The sequence below is a fragment of the Seriola aureovittata genome, chromosome 18, assembly GCF_021018895.1.
Source record: "Seriola aureovittata isolate HTS-2021-v1 ecotype China chromosome 18, ASM2101889v1, whole genome shotgun sequence".
NCBI classification, from domain to species: Eukaryota; Metazoa; Chordata; class Actinopteri; order Carangiformes; family Carangidae; genus Seriola; species Seriola aureovittata.
The window spans coordinates 23,725,001-23,746,100 of NC_079381.1; the positions used below are offsets into that span (position 1 = coordinate 23,725,001).

At 42.6% G+C, this 21,100-nt stretch overlaps 2 protein-coding genes across 2 annotated transcripts in view; one reads left to right on the top strand and one right to left on the bottom strand.

Moving 5' to 3' along the window:
• The first annotated feature begins 76 nt into the window (after window positions 1–76).
• Window positions 77–5,387, top strand: LOC130187022 (hyaluronan and proteoglycan link protein 1-like). Its single transcript, XM_056404440.1, has 6 exons — window positions 77–217; window positions 505–639; window positions 2,484–2,647; window positions 3,210–3,408; window positions 3,802–4,104; window positions 4,818–5,387. The coding sequence occupies exons 2-6, from the start codon at window positions 534–536 to the stop codon at window positions 5,105–5,107; spliced, it is 1,062 nt and encodes a 353-aa protein (XP_056260415.1). The 5' UTR covers window positions 77–217; window positions 505–533; the 3' UTR covers window positions 5,108–5,387.
• Window positions 5,388–10,714: 5,327 nt separating this feature from the next.
• Window positions 10,715–21,100, bottom strand: part of vcanb (versican b) — a 30,521-nt gene continuing 20,135 nt past the window's right edge. Inside the window, exons 12-16 of the mRNA XM_056403572.1 lie at window positions 17,405–17,563; window positions 16,373–16,455; window positions 14,696–14,840; window positions 13,483–13,665; window positions 10,715–13,375 (exon numbers count right to left, since the gene is read on the bottom strand). Of these exons, the coding sequence (XP_056259547.1) occupies window positions 13,128–13,375; window positions 13,483–13,665; window positions 14,696–14,840; window positions 16,373–16,455; window positions 17,405–17,563 (818 nt within the window). The 3' untranslated portion in view covers window positions 10,715–13,127. The remainder of the gene's footprint in view (window positions 13,376–13,482; window positions 13,666–14,695; window positions 14,841–16,372; window positions 16,456–17,404; window positions 17,564–21,100) is intronic.

The window sequence follows — 21,100 nt, forward strand, 5'->3', positions numbered from 1 at the left end:
TGTAGAGGATGGGCTGCAGTGTGTGTGTGTGTGTGTGTGAATGAAGCCTGACGTGTGTGTGTGTGTGTGTGTGTATGTGTGTGTGTGGGTGGTGGTGGTGGTGGGGGGGGGTGACGCTGCATTGTGGCACAGTCTCCCTCTGAAGTTGTGGGCTGTCTGTCATCGGGACATGCTGCTTCCTCTCTCTGGTGGATGACAGAATATTTACTACTGCACAGTACGTACAGAACACACTCCTGCTGAGTGTGTGTGTGTGTGTGTGTGTGTTGTGCTCATGTGTGTAGCTTCTCATGGGGCGTCCGCTTTGTGCATCAAGGACAATTGTACGTGAAGAGTGTTGGCCAAGTTTGTGTTGATGTGAGGTGTGTGTTTGTGGCTCAGTGCTCAGGCTGGTCCGAGCCGTCGGGGGAGAAGCAGCACTGCAGATAGAAACACTGTTCTGAACCGAACTACTGTACGTACTCTGCTGTAACCCCCCCCCACCCTCTCTGTGTGTCTCTGCAGTGATCAGACCCCCGGTCCGGTGAGTGAAGATGATTCCCGTGCTGATCTGTGTTTTGATTTCACTGAGCGTGGCCACCAACGACCTGGACTCTCTGTACCCGGAGCTGGAGCTCTCCAGAACCATCTATGTCACAGGTGAGCGGCTCTTCGCGGCGTCTCTGTGGGACTGTGGGATTGGGACAATGTCAGAATCAACAGAGACGTCCTCCGGCGTCTCGCTCCTGTGTTTCGTTGCTGACACTCACTCCGCAGTGTCATTTGTTTCCTGGGTTTATCAGTGAGCTGTGCTGCTGCTGCTGGGTGATAAGGCTGCTCTGTGGGGGATTATTAGCTCCGTCTGATACAGTTATCTGTCTCATTATCACCTGCACATGAAAACTACGTAAGAGGAACACTTTACATTTGTTGTCTCATGTGCACTGAACATTCAGGATAATTGAACAGGTATAAAACTACAGAGGATCGTGTTGTGTAGGTGTTTTACACTGAACGCTGAATATGTTTCATCGCACTGAGATTCATCATCAAACGATGATCACTCTGTTTTGTTTTCTATTGTTTTTCCTGGGATCCGATAAAAACATAAAAACAGGAATTCAACTCATTATTTTGAAAAAAATACATAAAGGACACGTATCACAACATAAAGAAAAACTAAGAAACTGAACTAACTAATGAATTACAAACAAATAACATAATATTTAAAATTTAATGAACAGCTAACTAAAGAAAAACTACTGAAAGATTAACGATACCAACATTAAACAACCACGAACTAACTAAAAAACAACTAGCTGAAAACTAAGCTAATGAACAAGTAACCAAAAACTAACTAGCTAGCTAACGAGCTAATGACCAACTAAAATACAATTAGCTACTAAAACAAACAAATAAATAAAAAATCTAATTAATAACTGATTTAACATTAAATTATAGCAAACTAAATAAAAAAACAACTATCTGAAAATAAGGCTAATGACCAACTAAAACCCATCTGACTAACCTATTAACCTATTAACTAAAAGACAAACTAGTTAGCTGACTAACTAGCTGGGGGACATCAGATTAACGATCATCATCAGTGATGATGATGATGATGATGATGAGGAAAAGAAACACAATCTCTGACCACCCACACAACACAGGATCGATGTGTTATTGGCAGTTTGACCTGACAGACTGTCTCACACCTGCTGAAGCAGCAGACAGAGAGAGTGAGACAGAGAGAGAGACAGAGAGAGTGAGACAGAGAGAGAGACAGAGATACACAGAGAGACAGAGAGTGAGACAGAGAGACAGAGAGACAGAGAGAGAGACAGAGAGACAGAGAGACAGTGAGACAGAGACAGAGAGACACACACCCAGAGAGACAGAGAGTGAGACAGTGAGAGAGACAGAGAGAGAGAGACAGAGAGTGAGACAGAGACAGTGAGAGAGACAGAGAGTGAGACAGAGAGAGTGAGACAGAGACAGTGAGACAGTGAGACGCTGTGGTGCTGAAACAGAGGAAGCAGCTGATCTGAGCTGGAGAATCACTGATGTAAACTGTGACTGCAGGTTCATTGTTAAACCCACAGCTGTTTATCAGCGGGTCGTGGGGTCGTCAGGCAGCAGGTCGTTACTTAACTGCTCGTGGAGATTACGTTCATTGATTAGTTTCACCTTGAGCAGCTCCGATCCATGATCCCAGAGACGACGGTGCTGAAAACCACCAGATGTTAAAGGAATAGTAAATAGATTCTGTCAGAATGAGGGACAGTTATGTGCTGATTAATGATTGGTATTTATTATTTTTGACCACCTTTATGCTAACCATGCTAACATGCTAACCAGGTAAGGAAGCAAATAACGAGTATTTCCCACATTCTGAACTATTCCCCTCAAACGTTCGTACTCTGGAACCAAGTTCTGAATTTCCTCTCAGAACTCAGACGGAGTGACGGTACGTTGGATTTCTAACTTGATCCTCTGTGTTGTAGAAAATGGCCCTCGCCTCTCGGTGGTGTCGGAACAATCGAAGGTCGTGTCGCGGCGAGGAGGAAACGCCACGTTACCGTGCAAGATCCAGAGGGACCAATCACTGGCGCCCAACCGCAAGATGAGGATCAAATGGACCAAGCTGACCTCAGACTACCTGAAAGAGGTTCCTATCTATTCACCTTAATTAATTATAGATCGTTATCTGTGTCGTTAAATGTTTTCCAAACGTCAATATGTGAGTAAATTAAAAGACCACACTGGTTTTCATCATGTGGATCGTTCTGCAGTGAAGGAGCAGTGTTTTGATAACTGGGTCTTCAGTGTGTTTCCTGTTAGAAAGCTTGTTCCTGCTGACCGGGCTTTAATGTGCAGGACAAGCAAGGCGAGCACTTTCTCGCTTCTCCACTGATTGATAGTTGGTAAATTTAAAAATAGCAAAACCAACAATTAGGTCCCCGTGGGAACAATGTTCCTTATTCCTACCAGGAAATGTAACACCATCAAACCAGCCTCCACAGATTTACACTGAACACTGGGTTTACCGCCCCGGGACTCTCAAACAACCGACACCTTATCACAACTGACAACTACAACAACTTTTGCCATTTTCTGGGGGTTATGTTCTAGACTGTTTCTACAATCTTTAAATCAGATGCGGGTCGTGTGAAAATATAATTTATTAGCATGTTTGCATCATGAACTCACCGCTCTCCATCTTGCTCTAGGTGGATGTTTTCGTCGCCATGGATTACCACAAGAGGAGCTACGGCAGTTTCCACGGACGTGTCCACCTGCAAGGCTCCGCTCCCATGGACGCCTCTCTGGTCATCACCGAAATCACCCTGGAGGATTATGGGAAATATAAATGTGAAGTTATTGATGGGCTGGAAGACGGAACGACGGTGGTGTCTCTTGACCTTGAAGGTAAAATATTTGGGTGAACGACGACCGGAAAGAATGAGGATGTGGCCTAAAAATAAAATGTTGTTGTAATGTTCGGGCTGCAGTCGGACTAAATTTAGCTCCGTGAGCAGAGACTGCTTGGGGGAAAGTCAGGAGCGAGAGTGTTCTGTAAGCATAGTGTTCATCATTGTCAGAGCAGCTTCATTATGCTTGAGAGTGGCCAGAGACGTCAGCCATTACTGCCTGAAGCCAAACACGCCGGCACCAGACTGACAGGGCAACAGCTGTGATTACACCACGAGACGCCATTAGGTTAGATCACAGTGTCGACCCCAGGTTTGTCTTCTAACTGCAGGTCGTCTATCACATCGCGTTCTCTTCTTTATTCTTCTTTTCTCCCGCCTCTCCATGTAGGTATTGTTTTCCCGTACTTCCCCCGCCTCGGCCGCTACAACCTCAATTTCTACGACGCCGAGCGGGCCTGTCGCGACCAGGATTCCATCGTGGCGTCCTTCGACCAGCTGTACGACGCGTGGCGAGGAGGCATGGACTGGTGCAACGCTGGCTGGCTGAACGACGGCTCGGTGCAGTATCCCATCACCACCCCGAGAGAACCCTGCGGAGGCAAGAACACGGTGCCAGGCATTCGCAACTACGGCCTGAGAGACAAGGACAAGAACCACTACGACGTCTTCTGCTTCACCTCCCACTACAAAGGTGGAGGACAAGATTATTACTATAAGTCAAAGCAATCAACCATCATCGCAATTTCACTAGAATTTCATAAACTGCTGTCGCTCTGAAACACAAGGAAAACATTATTTTACCATTTTACACTTTTATTTTGAAAGACAAAGCTGTCAATAGTGTTGAGAAATTCATGCTTCACAGAGGATAAATCCTAACGTTGTCACCATCAATATCAAGAATAATCTAGTGAGCAGGTTTAATTAAATTTATTGAGCTTGTTCATGCTTCCAAGAGGGTAAACCCTGTTAATTTTAGATACTTCCTGAGTTTTTACCCACAGCCCCACTTTCAATTCTAATGTCTGTTGACCAGTTTTAGCCCTTTACCTTCGCTGGGGCACCATCGTCAAATCAAGATTTACACTTTATCACAAAAAACAAAAAGAAAGAAAAAAAAAAGAAGCAAAATCTAATGGGAACAATTCCATAAACTTTACTGAGCACATTGACGCTCCCCAGAGGATGAACCATTTCCATTTGGACATTCCCGTTTACAACAATGTAAATCTCATCTCTGTTATGAGTGAATACGACAGTGTCGTCTGCATACAGGAGGATTTCTACAGTGTCAAATAGATGGAGATCATTGATGTTCTAATGAATTATTATATAACTACTGATTAACTCTGGCTATGTGGCTTGTGTTCATGATCTTATCTTCCTCTTTTTCTGTTCTTCCAGGTCGGTTCTACTACCTGATCCACCCCTCTAAGTTGACCTATGACGAGGCAGTCGGGGCGTGTCAAAAAGACGGTGCTCAGATCGCCAAGGTCGGCCAGATGTATGCCGCCTGGAAGCTGCTGGGCTATGACCGCTGCGACGCCGGCTGGTTGGCCGACGGCAGTGTCCGTTATCCCATCTCCCGCCCCCGCCGGCGCTGCAGTCCCACAGAAGCAGCCGTGAGATTCAGCGGCTTCCCCGACAAAAAGCACAAGCTGTACGGAGTGTACTGCTTCAAGGGCAACAACTGAAATGTGCAGACACACATACAAACAACCTGCAAACACACACACGTACACACATAAGCAGGCACACACACACACACACACACACACACACACACACACACTAGTGGAGTGAAAAAGAGACAGATTTTTGGAGGTATGAACAAACACATTCAAACTGTGATGCTTAATTTCATGGAAACCTTAAGACGGAGTCATGTTGTTGCTTTGTAATCTGGGACCTGATACTCTATAAGGGATAGTTTACACATATTTAAGGTTCATATTATTTAATCAATGCCTTTGAGAGGGGTGGGTGGGTTGTTGAGGGGGGGGGGGGGGTAAAGGGTTGGAGGGTGTCACAGCTACAACCATACTGTCATTCAAGAATGGACTAGCATGTCATGTTATAAGGAGCAACATGTTCGGACTGAGATGATCAGTTTAACCACAAAAAATGTCTCATGGTTGGACTGATACTTTGGGCACTTATCTTGCTTTGTTCAAGACCAGGAACAACGACAAAGCCATGAAACAGCTGAAAACAGACAAAAAGAAAAAGAAAAAAAAAATCGCTTAGATCCTCTGATTCTCGTCAGGTAGGGACACAAACCTAGCACAACCAAACTCTCTGCTGTCCATTCTTAACAAGGTGCTATGACTGGTACTTTGTACTTCATCATATCGTACAGTATTTTAGGTTTTTATACAAATGTGTTGGACCAAACATCAGTCTAATCACTAAAATGAGTAAGAAAAAGGAACATCCGAGTGTTAGCATTGTTTATGTTTTCTAAGTATGTAGAATGTGACTATCTAGAAATGTATTTCTGTTTATGACTATTTTTTGATATATTGTAGAAATATTTACATTATTTTTTGTCTTTCTGGCCAAACTATCAGAGTCTCTTTGGTTTACATAAAACATATAACAGTTGTAAAAATACAAAAATCCACAGTCCAAAAAAAAAAAAAAGACAAAAAAAGAAGACGACATGAATTTTGCACTGAACAAATAGAAGATGCCTAGAAAAGAAAATGAGGCAAACAGTAGTTCGCCCTATCCAGCAACAGAAAATGCCTGGCGTAGATAAAAAACCTTACAGTGTTGTAGAGGGTTGTTACTCTACAAGCTCAGTTTTACAGTGAAGTAGACCTTTGTGGCTGTATCTCTGTTTGGCTTCAACTTCAGAGCATGACTTAGCTTCAACAAGCAAAGCACAAGAAAGCAGCTCTTAGTCTACAGCGACACACTCTTATCTATGTAGCGCCTTGGTAAACTGCTATTTTTGATACAAATACTGTAGTTTCTTATAGTGAATGAGCAGAGTCAGGGCTAGCCCCCCGTTAGCGACCTCACCACTCCGAACGCAACACCACAAATCAGTCACAAACTTTGGAGGGAAAAATCAAACATTTATCATTTTACTCGTTATCCAGAAGTCCCATCCCAGAATGATAAAACCTTTGCCTTCAACCAAAGTTGAAATCAAATATTTCCACAGACTTTCCTGCTCCGTGCTACTTTTCCCTCTTTGCTAGCGGTGCTATATAGCAGGTCGCGACAGCTAGCGCACTCTAGCTATCGCGGTCTATGGAAATTTTGGGTTTAAACATTGGTTTTGCTCAGAAACGACATTTGATCTGTGTTAATTATCTCAACAAAAACCATGACGAAAAAGATTCTTTGAATATTCTTTTTTTTTTTTACCATCATAGGAAACTAAACAGAATAAATAGTTAGCTTTCACGCTAAAACATATGATAAAATATATCACAATTGTCATCAAAGATTTAAAACTTGGATTAACTGAATTAATGTTTTGGTGCACTGGTGGAATCATAGCTCCTGCCTGGTTGAACAGCTTCCCTGCCCAAAACTTTTTCAAAAGTTGATTTAGCTGTTTGACCTGTTACATTAGCTAACGTAAAGTTAACGTCAAGTCTTAGGAAGAAAAAGAAAAACACATTCATGGTCTATGTGCACCTGCAATTGCGCAGAAAAATTGAAAATAAGCAGCAACAAAAACAGAAGGAACAAACCATGAAAACAGGCAGGTCAGCACACCAACTTGAGAACCCTGATAATGTTACGTTTGCTGGCATAAATGTTATGTTAACTTACGTAATGTTAGATTACATTATATTAGCTAACGTAACATTATCAGGGGTTGATATTGGTCATGGTTATATTTGGTGTTTATAGGGTACAAGTAGGAATGAGTGCAGGGTCTTAAGTCGACTGTCAACCATGTTTATCAATCGATCAATGAAACAATGTTAATATAATCTGATGTGTTAGCTTCGAGCTAAACCCAAACAGTGGACAGTATTTTAGTAAGTAAATAAGTGATCGTCTCTATTCAAACAGTGAGATTTTCAAATTACATTAAAAATGCATCTCAAAACAAGACTAGATGTCTTTACATTTTTTGAAACTAAATCAAAATTGCACAATAAAATCAGGTGACAACACTAACGCCGCTCTTGCTTAGTCTGGGCAGACACTGACGATCCAACCCACTCCTGGATAACAGGTGAAAAGGAACATGTGAAGTTTTACGTAGAGAACACTTTGTGACCGAATGACGGAGTAACATACATGCGAGTGCTGAGGTCATGGATAGGACTAAGCCAGGCCCTGAGTGAGCATGGTTTTCCTGGCAGCGACTGGCTCGCCGATTGCTATCTCAGCTCTGAACCGGCCGACCTGTCTCTGGGCTCCTCCATCAGACGCGGCAGGCCTGCAGCCAACCTGCACCAGCCTGCTGAATGAGACAGAAACACAATACATTCAAAATACCAATAATTCCTGCGTGGAGGCACTGAGGGCTTCTTCCATGTAAGGGTATACTGATTCGTGTGCACAGTCCCAGCTGGCCCACACACTGGTTTAGGTCATCCACTTGGGCCTGGTGTTGGGTTATAGCTTTACTTGGCTCCACCTCATGGAGTCCTGCTCCACTTATCACTGAAGAACTGCTGGACAGACTCACAAAAATAACTCTCTGTAATAATTATCCATCGACAATGTGGGAAATAACATGGTTTTTACAGAGCAGCGGCTGTGGAGTAAACACAGTCGTGAGGAGTCTGTATTATTTTTCATTCAATGTAAACAACTTGCAAACAACATTAAGTGTCTGTTTGTTTAAAGAATATTTTGACATTTTTGTGGGGGGGTGGGGGGGTTGCAATGACTTTCCCAGCTGAGGAATAGTTACAGCTTGTAACAACCAATAAGACGTAACTTGTTTTTACATTTCAGTTTGTTTATGGATCAAAAAATAAGATGTGACATGTCAATATTAATAAATGTAAAATTTAGAGGTGCAGATTGACACCAATCTCATATCTGTCTGTTAATATAAGACTGACTCTCCAGCCAGTTAGCTTAGCTTAGCATAAAGAATTGAAATAGGGGGAAACCGCTAGTGTTGCTCTGTCAAACGGCAACAAATAAGTCTATCACCACCTCTCAAGTGACTTATTAAAGGGGTTTTGTATGAACTAAATAAAGGAGATATAAGGTGTTAATTTGTGAGCTTCAGAGGTGCTGATTGGTGGATTTTATTCAAACTCTGGATATAGCCTTAACCCATGTTTTCGAGTGTTTATGCTAAGCTAATCGACCCAGAGTACAGACATGAGAGTGGCATCAATTCTAAAAAAAAAAAATAAATATGCATATTTCCCTAAATGTCTTTAAAGGTTTAAAGAAACGACAAATCTGTTGTCTTTTATTTTGTGTGTTGTCCGTCTGACTTTGCTCAACAGGAGCCTTGTTAAAACTGCAGCAGACAAGGAAACCTGAGGGACCCAAAGACAAAAGGACAATAAAACACTACATAAACTATGACTCTGCCTCTGTCTCTTTACACAGTCGCCACCGAGTTCACCCTTTATCCAGAATACATCATGACGTCTTCTGACAAATCCCACTGCGGTTGCAAATATAAAATAAAAGTCAGCACAGTTTGCGGCTGTGACTGGCTTCAGGATGTGCCGTTCGCAGAGCGCCAGGTGCAGTTCCTGGGTAATGCAGTAATGTGCTCGACGTGTTTCCACAGGGAGGGGCGCCGCCTACACAAATGTTTTCCTGACAGAAACACCGAGGCCATTCATGGTGCTGCTTTCAGTTGATTTTTCAACTGTGTTGCCAAAGCACGGCGCTGTTTTAGGAACCGGGTGACGACATGCAGGTGACGCTTTGGGCTTCACGTTGATCCATTCATTCGCTGTCGTTGCTGGTTTCTAGAAGGAGATTTGTTTGCATGGGGCAAAGCAGGAGAACGCAGCCGTCACACAACCATTGATCAGCATTGAAATCTATGGATAAACTTACATACATCATTACAAAGGTGAAAATCCACATGGAAGCAGCAGGTAGATCCATTTTGGAGCAACTCCATTTAAAGTTCTAGAATCTGTGCATCAGTTACTCAAATTTGACTTTACAGCTGAGCTCACCACCACTGGATGATAGTGGATATATTCTGTATTTTTCCCTATTATTAAAAAAATCCCACGAAATAACCAAATTAAATAAATTGAATCTGCCGCTGAAAATAGTCCCCAACAATTTCCTTGTTTGTTTGATCAAAGCTGTCGAGCTCAGCTGCTCAGGAAATTAAAACTACACAAAAATATAAAAGCAACACTTTTGTTTTTGCTCCCATTTTGAACAAGTTGAAATTAAAGATCTAAAACTTTTACTCAGCACACTGAAGGCTTCTTTCTCTAAAATTTTGTTCACAAATGTGTTAAAATCCAGGTTAATGAGCACTTCTCCTTCGCTACGATCATCCACCTGACAGGTGTGGCCTATCAATCCGCTGATCACACAGTGTGATAACTGCTCAGGTGTCACTCACTCTGAAATGTGAGGGTTTATCACACAACACAATCCAACAAAAAAAGATGTTTTGAGTGACTGTCATGTCGACTCCCCCACAGAGCTGTTGCCCCTGAAATCAACGGTCATTTTACCAACATAAGACGTCTCCAATGTCTCCAATGACACGTCCGACCGGCCTCACGACTCCAATTTTTGACACAAATTGCAGGAACTGGGAACTAAGGGTTTTTAAAGTCGTGTCATCTGCCAGTTGTTTTTAGCTCACCTGTATACACCTGTCCCTCCCACCTCACTCAGTAGCTGTGTCCCAATTCAGGGTCTTCATCCATCAGAGGCTGCTTTTGAAGGTCGATTGCGTCACAGCGGCGAGACCAGGTCGTCCCATTGGGATCCTTCGGGCCCAACATATCCCAAGATTCATTGCGTGCTGGTAATAAAAACAATATGACAACAAACAACGCTGACAGAGAGCCTGAGGATTACACTGCGAAATGTAAGTGTTGGGTTTCAGCTCAGTTCAACAGTTAACGGTACAACTGTTAAACCCATCGGCCTTAAAACCTCAAGTTTTTGAGAAAGGAAAGTGACTTGTTGTCAAGGTTGCTTGGCGACGGGAGCCACGCTTAGCGACGCAACAGTAAAGGGAGCGGGCACAGCTGTTGGCCAAAAGCAAAAATCCTCCGTAGACCAGACTGTCTCATTTCAGGTTCAGGTCCCCCCCCAATCAATCAAGAAAGTACCAAACACCAGAAATAAAACTGCACACACGGCTCAGGTGGAGTTATAAGAGTTCATATTATTGCACACACAGCTGACAACGACATTGACACCAGGATGATGGACTTTTTTTTTTTCTTTTACAGTAACTTGAACAGAGAGAGAAACAATGATTACATAAAAAATAAGCTCTTGTGCCACAGACACAGTAAACCCCACTAACCACATGGAGTAGAAAAAGATTCTTAAAAAATGCATATACACTGACAAACAATATATAAAAAGGAAAACATGGGAAAAAGAAGGTAAAATTCATAAATTCATAAGGGTCATATAAAAAAAAAAAAAAATTCGTCTCTATGCGTCTTTTTCACATTCCCTTATTTGTTGGGTTAAAAACAGTTTCCGAAGCAACACACTGCATCAAGCTGAGAACAACAACAACGAAAAAACAAACCCAACTTCATAAATGTAGAAAATGTTGGTTTTGGTGGTGAATTCATCAGGTCACAGCGAAAATGAAAACGCATCAACAGCTCAGCTAACGGCGCTAAAACAGATGCAGCGAACGTCTCTGAAAACGACGAGATGTTCCCTCTGCAGGAAACAACACGGCAGAATCTGTAAACAGCAAGGAAGTCGTCATTAACAGAATCACTTCAGTTCCAATGACCTTTGTTTAATATCACAGTCCATTCATAGTTTAAGTATACAATAAGTTAAATTCTTATGGCTTCATATAGTATCTATATTATATATCCTATGATTAATATCCACAGCACACACCACACATTCATGATAATCTACTGTCCTCCCTCAGCTCTGTGTGCCGCTCTTTAAATCTCCCCTCCCTCATTTAAAAACCTTTTTTCTACGCTAAAAAATATTTTGTACAAAAATCTACAAGGGAAATCAACCAGTTAAAGATATGGGTGGTAATAAGCTGCACGAACTGAGGCCGGACAAACTGGACATGTTCTGTGATAATAATTTAAAGTGATGCGTTCATGGTCTTTATAGTCGATCAATAACATCATCTAAATCCTAAACTCTACTGGACTACAGCTCATGAAAAAATAAACCACAGATATTTCAGTGAATATTGTGTTGACATTATACTGGTCATTTTGTATGTGCCGTATTTTTCTCAAAATGAAAGGTGCCCTGAGGAGTTTTTGACCACTAGAGGCGCCGCAGAGCAACAGTTTTTGATAGTGGTTGTCAGGACGTGAAGCACAGTCCTGCCGATGCCGTTTGAACGAGCCAAGAAGTGGAGAAATGCATTAATGTAAATATTATATTGAAAAACGTACTTATATTTAAGCTACCTGAATTGCAGAACCTGCTTTTGCTCCATCTTTATATTTTTCTTCTTACTATGTTTATTGGTATGAACCAAAAACACCAAAACAAATTCCTTGTAATGTGAAAACCTGTTTGATGATGAACCTGATTCTGATGCTGTAAAACACCAAGAAAAGCATGAAGGAGGAAAACCGCTACGACCTCGCAGGGCAAGGGTTACAGATACACTCAAGTTATCAATACGCTACTTTTTGGTAGCCTTGATAGCTTGTCTCCTTGTACTGTATGAAGGTAAAACAGTGAAGAAGAACCCAAAGGAGTATTTCACCCATTTAGCATTGCGCTTCTATAACAATAGCTGTGTTTTCATCCACCTATTTTTATGTGTATTTTCAATTTGTGCATAAAAAAATCTGAAGGAAATACTGCAAAATAAAAGAAAAGTGCAGCGGAAACAAACGTAGTAAAAACGTCAGGAAACATGAGATGTGTGTGGAGCGATGATGAGGAGGCTGGAAACCTTCCTCACATTAGCAGGAAACAAACAGACATGTTCCATAGTGCTAGCTTAGCTTTCCTAATCAGTCATGTGACCTTCGCCTCGCAGGTCGCACCGTTTCTTGGACACTTTCTCTCACGGACGTAAACAATTAGTAGATTTAAAATTCTTCCAAAAAATAAAAAATTGCTTTGCTAATGTCTAACGATAAAAGAAATGCACTGAACGCAACGTTTTCCCTTTGAACACAACTGTGATTGTTGACAGAAAAAGAGACTTACACGGGGCACCTATAAAGTGAGATCTCCCAGAAGGCACTGGGTTAACAGAGAAGTCCAGAGAAGAGAACAATGACTCACTAGAGTTTCACAGACCACCCACCCGTGTGGTGTTTGACTGTTGGGTTAACCACACAGTGAGGCCATGAAGGCACCGGCCTTCCTGTTGAGAGCTCTGAGACTAACTTTACGAATGAACTAAATTCTCACGAGTGTGACGGTTCGGATCCTGGAGTGTTTGTGGACAGTGTGCTGGTGAAGCGTCTCCCTTTGTCCTTTTCAGAGCCATCCATAGACAGTTCAGTACATCACTCCGTCTGTCTATCGATGCCTCTGCACTGACGCGGCCCGCCTGCCGCCAAGCCGATTAATAGAAACCCACAAAGAGAATCAGTGTCTGATGGGATCCTGGTTCTGTGTCTGGTCCTGCGGTTCCCTCTTCTCCCTCTGGACTCGGTTCTGGAACGGGTTCCAGAGGCTCTGCAGGATGTTGTAACTCTGCCGCTGCTGCTCCTGGTTTTGACTGTGTTTCTGATGACTCTTGGAGTGATGGACGTGGTAGTTGTAGTGCCTGCTCTGCTGCTCGTTGTTCTGGTTGCCGTGGCGCCGGAGACTAAATGAGTTGTGGTAAGTTGCGGCTGAAAGACAAAACGGGAAAGAATTAAAAGAGAAAATAATTTACAGCCTTGTTATTATGAAACAGTACGTCGCCCTCCGGTCCGGAGACCCTGACGTCAGCACTCACGGCTCATGCAGGTGACCTTCGGTGTGTCCCACTGGCCGTGGGCCCGGCAACGTATCGTGGGGCTGTGTCTCTGGATGAAGCCCTGTTTACAGTGGTAGCGGAGCAGGGAGTTGATCTCGTATCGAGGCTTCATGGCTCCAAACACTCGAGCATCCTTCACCACGGGGGGCTGCCCACATGACACTGCAGGGGAGGAAAATATATCCATGTAGTTTAAAAAAATAAAGTGATAATGTGGCAGAAAAACAAAGACAAACAAAAGCACAAACAGCATCAGATACAAACACAGATGTCACAACATTAACTGAAGTTAAAAGTTTAAAATGGACCAATGGGATGAGACTTTGTAGTTTTAAATAACTCCATTTATAAGATGTAAAGTGGTGCAGAGCACACAGTCAGTCCAAGTGCAGTATTTACCCAGGAAACAGGTCTGAGATCTGCTCTGCTGAGCTGAACAGAGTTTTCTTCTCTACTTTGTCATACAGAACGCCGTGCTGCGTTCACAGTCATGCTAACTAAATATAAATTGTGTTCTTAACGTCACTGCCAGACATTTCTAAAGCATATTACAGGTTTACAGACTGAGCTCCTAAATTAGTGACTGATTTGCTTCTTATCAAAGTTTTTTGGCTTTCATTTTATAATAAAACCTCCTGGAGATGCATTAAAGGACAATCTGAGATCAGAGAACTGTTGGACGGCTTCCAAACAGCTGATCATAAAACCCTACAACAAAGAGTCTACAGCCACGTTAGCAGCTCTGTGAGGCCACACTTCTGAGCTCATGCATGTTCACCAGCTTAGTTTAGCACATTACTACATTATTATATTTGCTAATTAGCAGTAAGCACATAGTGCAACAGGTATCGGGTCGTAAACCAAAGTGCTGATGATGGATGAAAAGTCAGAGAATCAGCAAAGTTATTAGAGATATTATAGATATAAAGTTATATAACCCTCCTGAGGGGAACATCCATATTTTATGTTAATCCATATCACAGTTTATATTCTAGATATTTCAGTCTGAAACTGCTTCATGACCCGTCATCAAGATCATATTTGAATAACTGAAAAATTGATAAAAGGAACACAGGAGATCAATCTATCTAGACATGATGTGTAGTTTATGGGGTTAAACAAATGAGAGTTTCTTTGTGTGTGTGTGTGTGTGTGTGTGTGTGTGTGTGTGTGTGTGTGTGTGTGTGCGCACCTGTTCCCTTCTTGCAGGTGAAGGTCAGGTGATAGTTGCAGGGCACGTCGTTCCACTGCCCCCCCTCATGCCAGATCATCACCACACAGTCCTCTCCAGACTGGAAGAAGCTGTCCGGCTGGTTCGGCCTCCAGTGGTCGTATTGCTGCCAGAACACAAGTTTTCACAGCTTTTAGTTTTATTGTGAAACTCTAAAACAATAATAAATACTGCAATAAACATGAAGTTATTATCCAATCCATACATGGACGTGTTAAAACTGGGTCACTGCTTCATCGTTTCCCTGCCACAGTCAACACAGCTCAAACACAGGGAGCCGCTGCCCGTCCCCGAGAGGAGACGGTGATTATTGGACACATGTGTCTGGATGTAATTCTCACAGAGACCAGAGGGTCGCGCTGCTGAGACCAACATCAGTGCAGCAGGTTTGAAAGACACCAACAGCTCTCTGAGCTTTAGATGCACAAATAAAGTTCCTTCAGTTCGTATAAAAACAAGAAGAAGAGAAAATTTGCACGTGCACACACACATACATGTAGAACACATGCACTCTCTGTAGGTGCAAGCTGCTCTGGATAAAATCTCAGCAACAGTAAGGGTGTTGCCTCTATTCTGATGATAACACATTACAACAGCAGAACCCCCGGTGTCGGGTTTCAGGCTCTGAGCTCACATCACTTTCACTGCGTGATCCAGCTCACATGCCTGAACAGCTGAGCGTTTCCCAGCAGACGCTCAGTGTGTGTGTGACAGTGATCGGCCATCGTGACTGAAGACACCGAGGAGACGATGACGTGGAGACGGAGCTGCACCCAGGAAGTGATAGTTTTTAAAGTTTCTTTTCTGCCATAAAATAAAATATGCAAAAAATGTTCTTATTTTCAAAGCATCAGAGTTGAAGAGCAGCTGCTGGTTCCTGAATAAAATGTAGATATTTTAATGCTTGTTTGCGTCATAGACTGTAAATAAAGATGGACGCCGCCTCTGTGACGTCACCCACTGGTTTCTGAAGCTCAGTGAGCTGCTTCACTGTTGTCATCTTGGCAGTGCCTGACTCCGCCCCTAACTCGTGCAAAAATGGGCAAAGGGGAGGGGCCTGTGTGGATCTGAGACTTCGGTGGATAGGCTCATCCACCTGTCACTCAAAGTTTTAATTATTAATTAAATCCTCAGATTATTTCTCAATTAACTTAAATTGATTGTTTTGTTTATGAAATTAAATGTGAAAAAAAACAGTGAAAAATGTCAGTCACACTGGTCTAATGAGTCACCTTCAGATTGTTTGATCAACCGTTGACATTTAGTTTAAAATTAGAGAAAAATATTTGGTATTTTTTCTTGACAGATTCATTTTCTGTTTATTGACACAGTCATTAATCGACTAAACGTTTCAGCCCGAAACTTTGCACCTTGTCTGCTTCTTGAAAAAAGAAAAGTCAGAGGATCACCATGGTTCATCCTCAGGGGAACGCCAACGTCTGAACCAAATGTCACGACGATCCATCCGATAGTTGCTGAGACATTTCACTCAAAATCACAAATGTCAACCACATGAAGTCGCTAGAGGAAATCACCAGTCAGCATGATTCATCCTCTGGGAACCGTGAATGTCACCACTAACGTCCAACACAGATACAAACAGACACTCAGCTCTATTAAACTGCGGGCTGGTCTTACCATCGGCCTGCCGTCGGTCCACCTGAAGTCCCTCTCAAACATCTTGTCGTTGAGGCCGATCCACTGGTAATCACTGCCCAGACCTACAGGGGGAAACACAGCAGAATATTAATTAGACGGGACGTGTGTGAGATTTTAACGAAGTCAGGAAACAGAGCAGGAGAAGAGCAGCTGGTTAACGGATGAAGGGACGAAGACAATCAGGATCAAACCAGTGTTTTTAGGGGAGATAGTCTGTTGATTCGTGGTTTGAAGGTGTGTTCTCAGCAGGAGACAAATCAACAGTGTGAACTAATGAAAGTGCAGGAGGCAGAGGAAACTGTTTTATCAGCTTCCCCAATAAACTGAGAGACGGTCTGCATGTTGCTGAGACACAGTCGGCCTCGTCTTTCTGTGGAAACTCTATTTAAACCGACAACATTTTATTGCGTCTTTTATCTTCTGAACACACAACGGTGGATTACAGACGCCGGAGGATCTGTTTTCTTAAAGTGCACTGACCTACAGAGGCTGAGGCATCACTAACAGACGGACTTGTTTACGTACTTCAGTTTATCAATGGGAGACACAGAAAGAAGTCTCAACATTTAAAGACAAAGTCAGTTTTTTAACAACCTTGATCTCAGAGTTTTGTCCTGGTAGCTAAACTTTGGAGTCGATTCCATGTAAATGCACCAAAAACATCTGATATAACGCTTCACTGAATATTATAAATGTTTCTTTCACAGCCATGAGTCAAAGTTAAACATCTGGAGGCAGTTTTCTAAAATGCAATCGGGGTTTGCAGCAAACAGTTTGGACCACCATGTGATTGTTTTTCAGACCCTGTGTCATTGATCTGATGCTTTTCCTCTGATGAAAAGTGTCGCTGCAGCTCCAAATATTATTAATTACAGTTAGTCAGTAAATGTCAGTAAAAAAAAGTTCAATCTACAGTTATTTAAGACAGCAGTTGTTTAGCTTTAGCTTTAGTTTCTCCTCCTAAATCGTCACATCAGGAGTCGCAGCTCAAACGCCACGTCACGGACTTACGATTGACGAACAGCTGTTCCTCCTGCGACAGGATGCTGGCCAGGTGAGCTCCGTGCAGACGACACTCCCTCTCAGCGGCGTCCCACGTCCGACGGTGGGTGAAGTACTTGTAGCAGTGAGACTGAAACTTCTGCCAACCAAATCCACACACCTCGGTGTCTGCAGGGGGGAGACAGAGGAACAGTTAGAGAAGTGTTCATGATAAGAAGTTCGAGTCACTTGTTCGAACATCTGCACAAAAGCAAACATTTCTTATCAAACAGAAACATCAGCCTGCAGTAATATTTACTTCTGGTGCTGATTTATTCTTTGTTAGCTCATTATCTACTAAACAGTTTACAGTCTGTAAAACAGAGCATGCTCTTTGCCATAGCAACCGTTTTAATCCACCTACTAAAGCCTCAGTATCTGCCTGGAAAGTCGTGGCAACCACATAGCAACCACCTAGAAACACCAAGGTAACACCTTAGCAACCACTTAGCATCTAAGACCAAACAACCACCTAGCAACACCACAACAATCAGGCTGCATTCACACTGATTTACCACAATACAGGTGCAAATACGAAGTCACGTGGAGCAGGCAGGAAGCTCATTGATTGGACAGTTTTTGTGATGTCAGAGCTGCATAGAGCCACATGGGGAAATGTGTTTCTGGTGTCTGACGGCAGTTTAATGCTGCACTTTATGAATCTTTATGTTCTCTACAGAGCTCATGAAGAAGTAACTGATGATGAGAATTATTAGTTCAGACTTCAACTGAACCTCATGCATCATAGATTTTGCCGAATAGAGATAGGAACGTTGTGTACCATAATATTACAGGAGGATCGTTATGTCTTTCACTTTTTATTGGGGAACTGATAACCAACAAACTTCCAGCCACTCAGTCAGGTCAGTTCTCCCTGTTTAACATCCCAAAGATCAGCTCTCTGCTCCTCTCACAGCCTCTGGTCGTCTCTGGCCTTCACTACGGTGACGCCCTTCTGGCAGAGCTGCAGCCTGCACATTAAAGCCTCTGCACACGGTCCAAAAAGCAGCAGCAGCAGCAGCAGCAGCAGCAGCAGAACATCTGGTCTTCATCCAGAGACAGCTCATGTCATTCCACTTTTCATTACTCTCTCCTGGCTTCCTGTTGCTGCACCTCCCCCGCCTACCTGAGCGCTCCCATGCAGGTGTACGAGCCCTCTGTTCACTACGATGCAAATGAGCGACGACTTGTCCTGCTGTCACTGCAAGGCAGGAAATCTCCAACCGACGTGCAGACTGGTGAGAGTCCGACCGACGACTGAGATGGGTGGATGGAGGTCTGCAGGTCAAGGCTGGTGACTGAGGCCGTTCACTAGTAGAGCCCCGACACTCCGGACCTCAGACGCTGCGACTCTTTAACTTCCTTTAAATCTATTTCTTTGTCTCAGCCTTTGGTAAAGTCTGATACGTGTTTTATTTTTACTGCCTCTCTTCACCTACTGTCAGATGCTTTTGCATAATGTTGATTTGAGATGTTTTTTTATTTATGTGTATTTTTATATGTTCTACAGTTTTTATTCTGCTCAGGTACTTTGGACTTTTCTTTTATCTGGTTTTACTTTTTTCTTGTTTAAGAAACCTTTCTCTCCTTCCATGCTGTTTCTTTCTCCGTCTTTCTCTGGCGCTCACCTGCAAAGTACTTCCATGTTATTTAATGCACCTGCAGCTTTGTGTTGAGGCACTGGATTCGTTTGCAGCTCACTTTGGGCTTAATGAATCAATATAAATATAAACAGAAAAAGAGTCTGACCGACGGTCACAAACACCCAGACCAAACAGGTTACGTATGAAAACACACTGAGCAACACCTCGCAGACTCTGAGTGACCAACCAGAAGAATTTTAGCAGCCATTTTGCAAATGTCAGAGAAACAAGCGCACCCTTCAGACATCAACAGCTCAGTGTGGAACAAGGGTCTTTATGCTGCTTATTTTTAACTTGATTATAATGTTGTTTACAGCTGATTTGAGTCCATGCTGAAGCTACACAACAACTGAGAGAGAGAGAGAGAGAGAGAGAGAGAGAGAGAACGAGCTGAGGTCCAGCTGGGGAATAATGGCCCCCTCACTGAATGAGCTCAGTAACACACAGTTGGACTTCATTAACCGTCACAACTCTCCAGTTGTCTGCAGGTCAGACCAACACAAACACATTAACACACACACTTAATGCACAACACACACATTTAGTTTGATGTACAATGAGTGTAAGCTGTATAATCAGCCCCTCTGCTTTGTCCGCCTCAGTAAACAATGGACGTTTTGTATCAGTCCCCTTCAGAATAAAGCGCGTGCCAACGAAGCAGTGATGGAAAGTTGCTGTCGAGGCTTCGGGCATCAGCCGTCGTCAGCCCCGCCTCGTCTTTATAACCCCGCCGTGCAGCCACCTGGAGGGTCAGGTGAGGTCTCCGTGCCCACTAATAAATGCAGAGCTGTATTCCCGGACTCTTGCTTCTGGCAGTTTGAAAACAGCACAGCGCTGCTCTGATATATGGAGGGCATCAGGGTGCGTGCAGGAGGCCGGCCCAAACACTGCCTCATCCAGAAGATGAAGGAGAGCCGGACTGAGCCGGAGCAGGAACGATTCAATGGCACACAGCTGCAAAAGCTCTGTGGCCAGATAATCCAGCAATTATCTGTTTTTTCTCCCTTTCTTTTTTTCCACTGGCAGAAATCTGTGAGAGGACAGATGTGTCTCTGCTGCTCTGTCTGCTAACTGCTAACTACTGCATATATGTGGATGTGTAAACTACACACTGCTGCAGCCAGTAATTCATATGTTGTGCAGGCTGCACATGGATCCACCCTGCAGACTGGGATTTCAGCGTCTTATTCACCACACCTTCTAGAAAAAGGGCTGATGATGAAACGAAGAGTGAAAACGAGACAAAGCAGCTCGATCAGCCTGGAAATAAAAACCTTTTTTCACTCAAAATCTCATATTTTCCATTTTTACCCTCATGAAGGACAAAAACTAAAATTATTCCAAGAATATTCATCTAATGATTTCACTGTTCAGGAAAAGGTTTTATTGATTTTCCAATAAAATATGAACAGTTTAACCTTCAATGATCAGAGTTGGAAAGTAACTAGAAAGTTCATTCTGATGAAGTATTTTAATTCAATGCCACTTTATATTTGTGCTCTGCCCATATATGTAAATATATACTATAATAAATAATACATATTGCATCCCACTGTATATAATGGTTGTCATAGTATCACTACAGTATTATCATGTTGTTTAACACTATTTTATATTCTTATCATATTTTTGTTGTGAGATATATCACCATTACATCAACAGGATATCAAATAAATGATATAAATTATCATTATATCATTTTTATTATCATTATATTGTTCTATTATTACTATTATTATTCTTTCTATTATTATATTCAGGATTACCTCATTTATTATCACTATACTTTCTTCAATAAGTCTAGTTTAGTAAAGGACCTGAACGTCCTCAGCTCTGAAACTAGGAAAGAAATCATGTTAAACTGCAGTTAATTACATATTTAGAGTCATTTGATCATATATACATGTGTGTATGCTCCGATCATGTAAGTAGCTGTATTACTGTTTGGCTCTCAGCTTGGTAACAGCCAGCGAGCGGAAAGAAAGTGTTGAGTTCAAGTTCACTGAAAAAACTCCAACAAAAC

What these genes read in the sequence shown, in the direction of transcription:
- LOC130187022 (XM_056404440.1), top strand. Translation starts at nt 534, where the DNA reads ATGATTCCCGTGCTGATCTGTGTTTTGATTTCACTGAGCGTGGCCACC. An exon ending in CAGAACCATCTATGTCACAG is followed by an intron (nt 640 to 2,483) that starts GTGAGCGGCTCT and finishes TCTGTGTTGTAG; the next exon opens with AAAATGGCCCTCGCCTCTCG. An exon ending in CTTCACCTCCCACTACAAAG is followed by an intron (nt 4,105 to 4,817) that starts GTGGAGGACAAG and finishes CTGTTCTTCCAG; the next exon opens with GTCGGTTCTACTACCTGATC.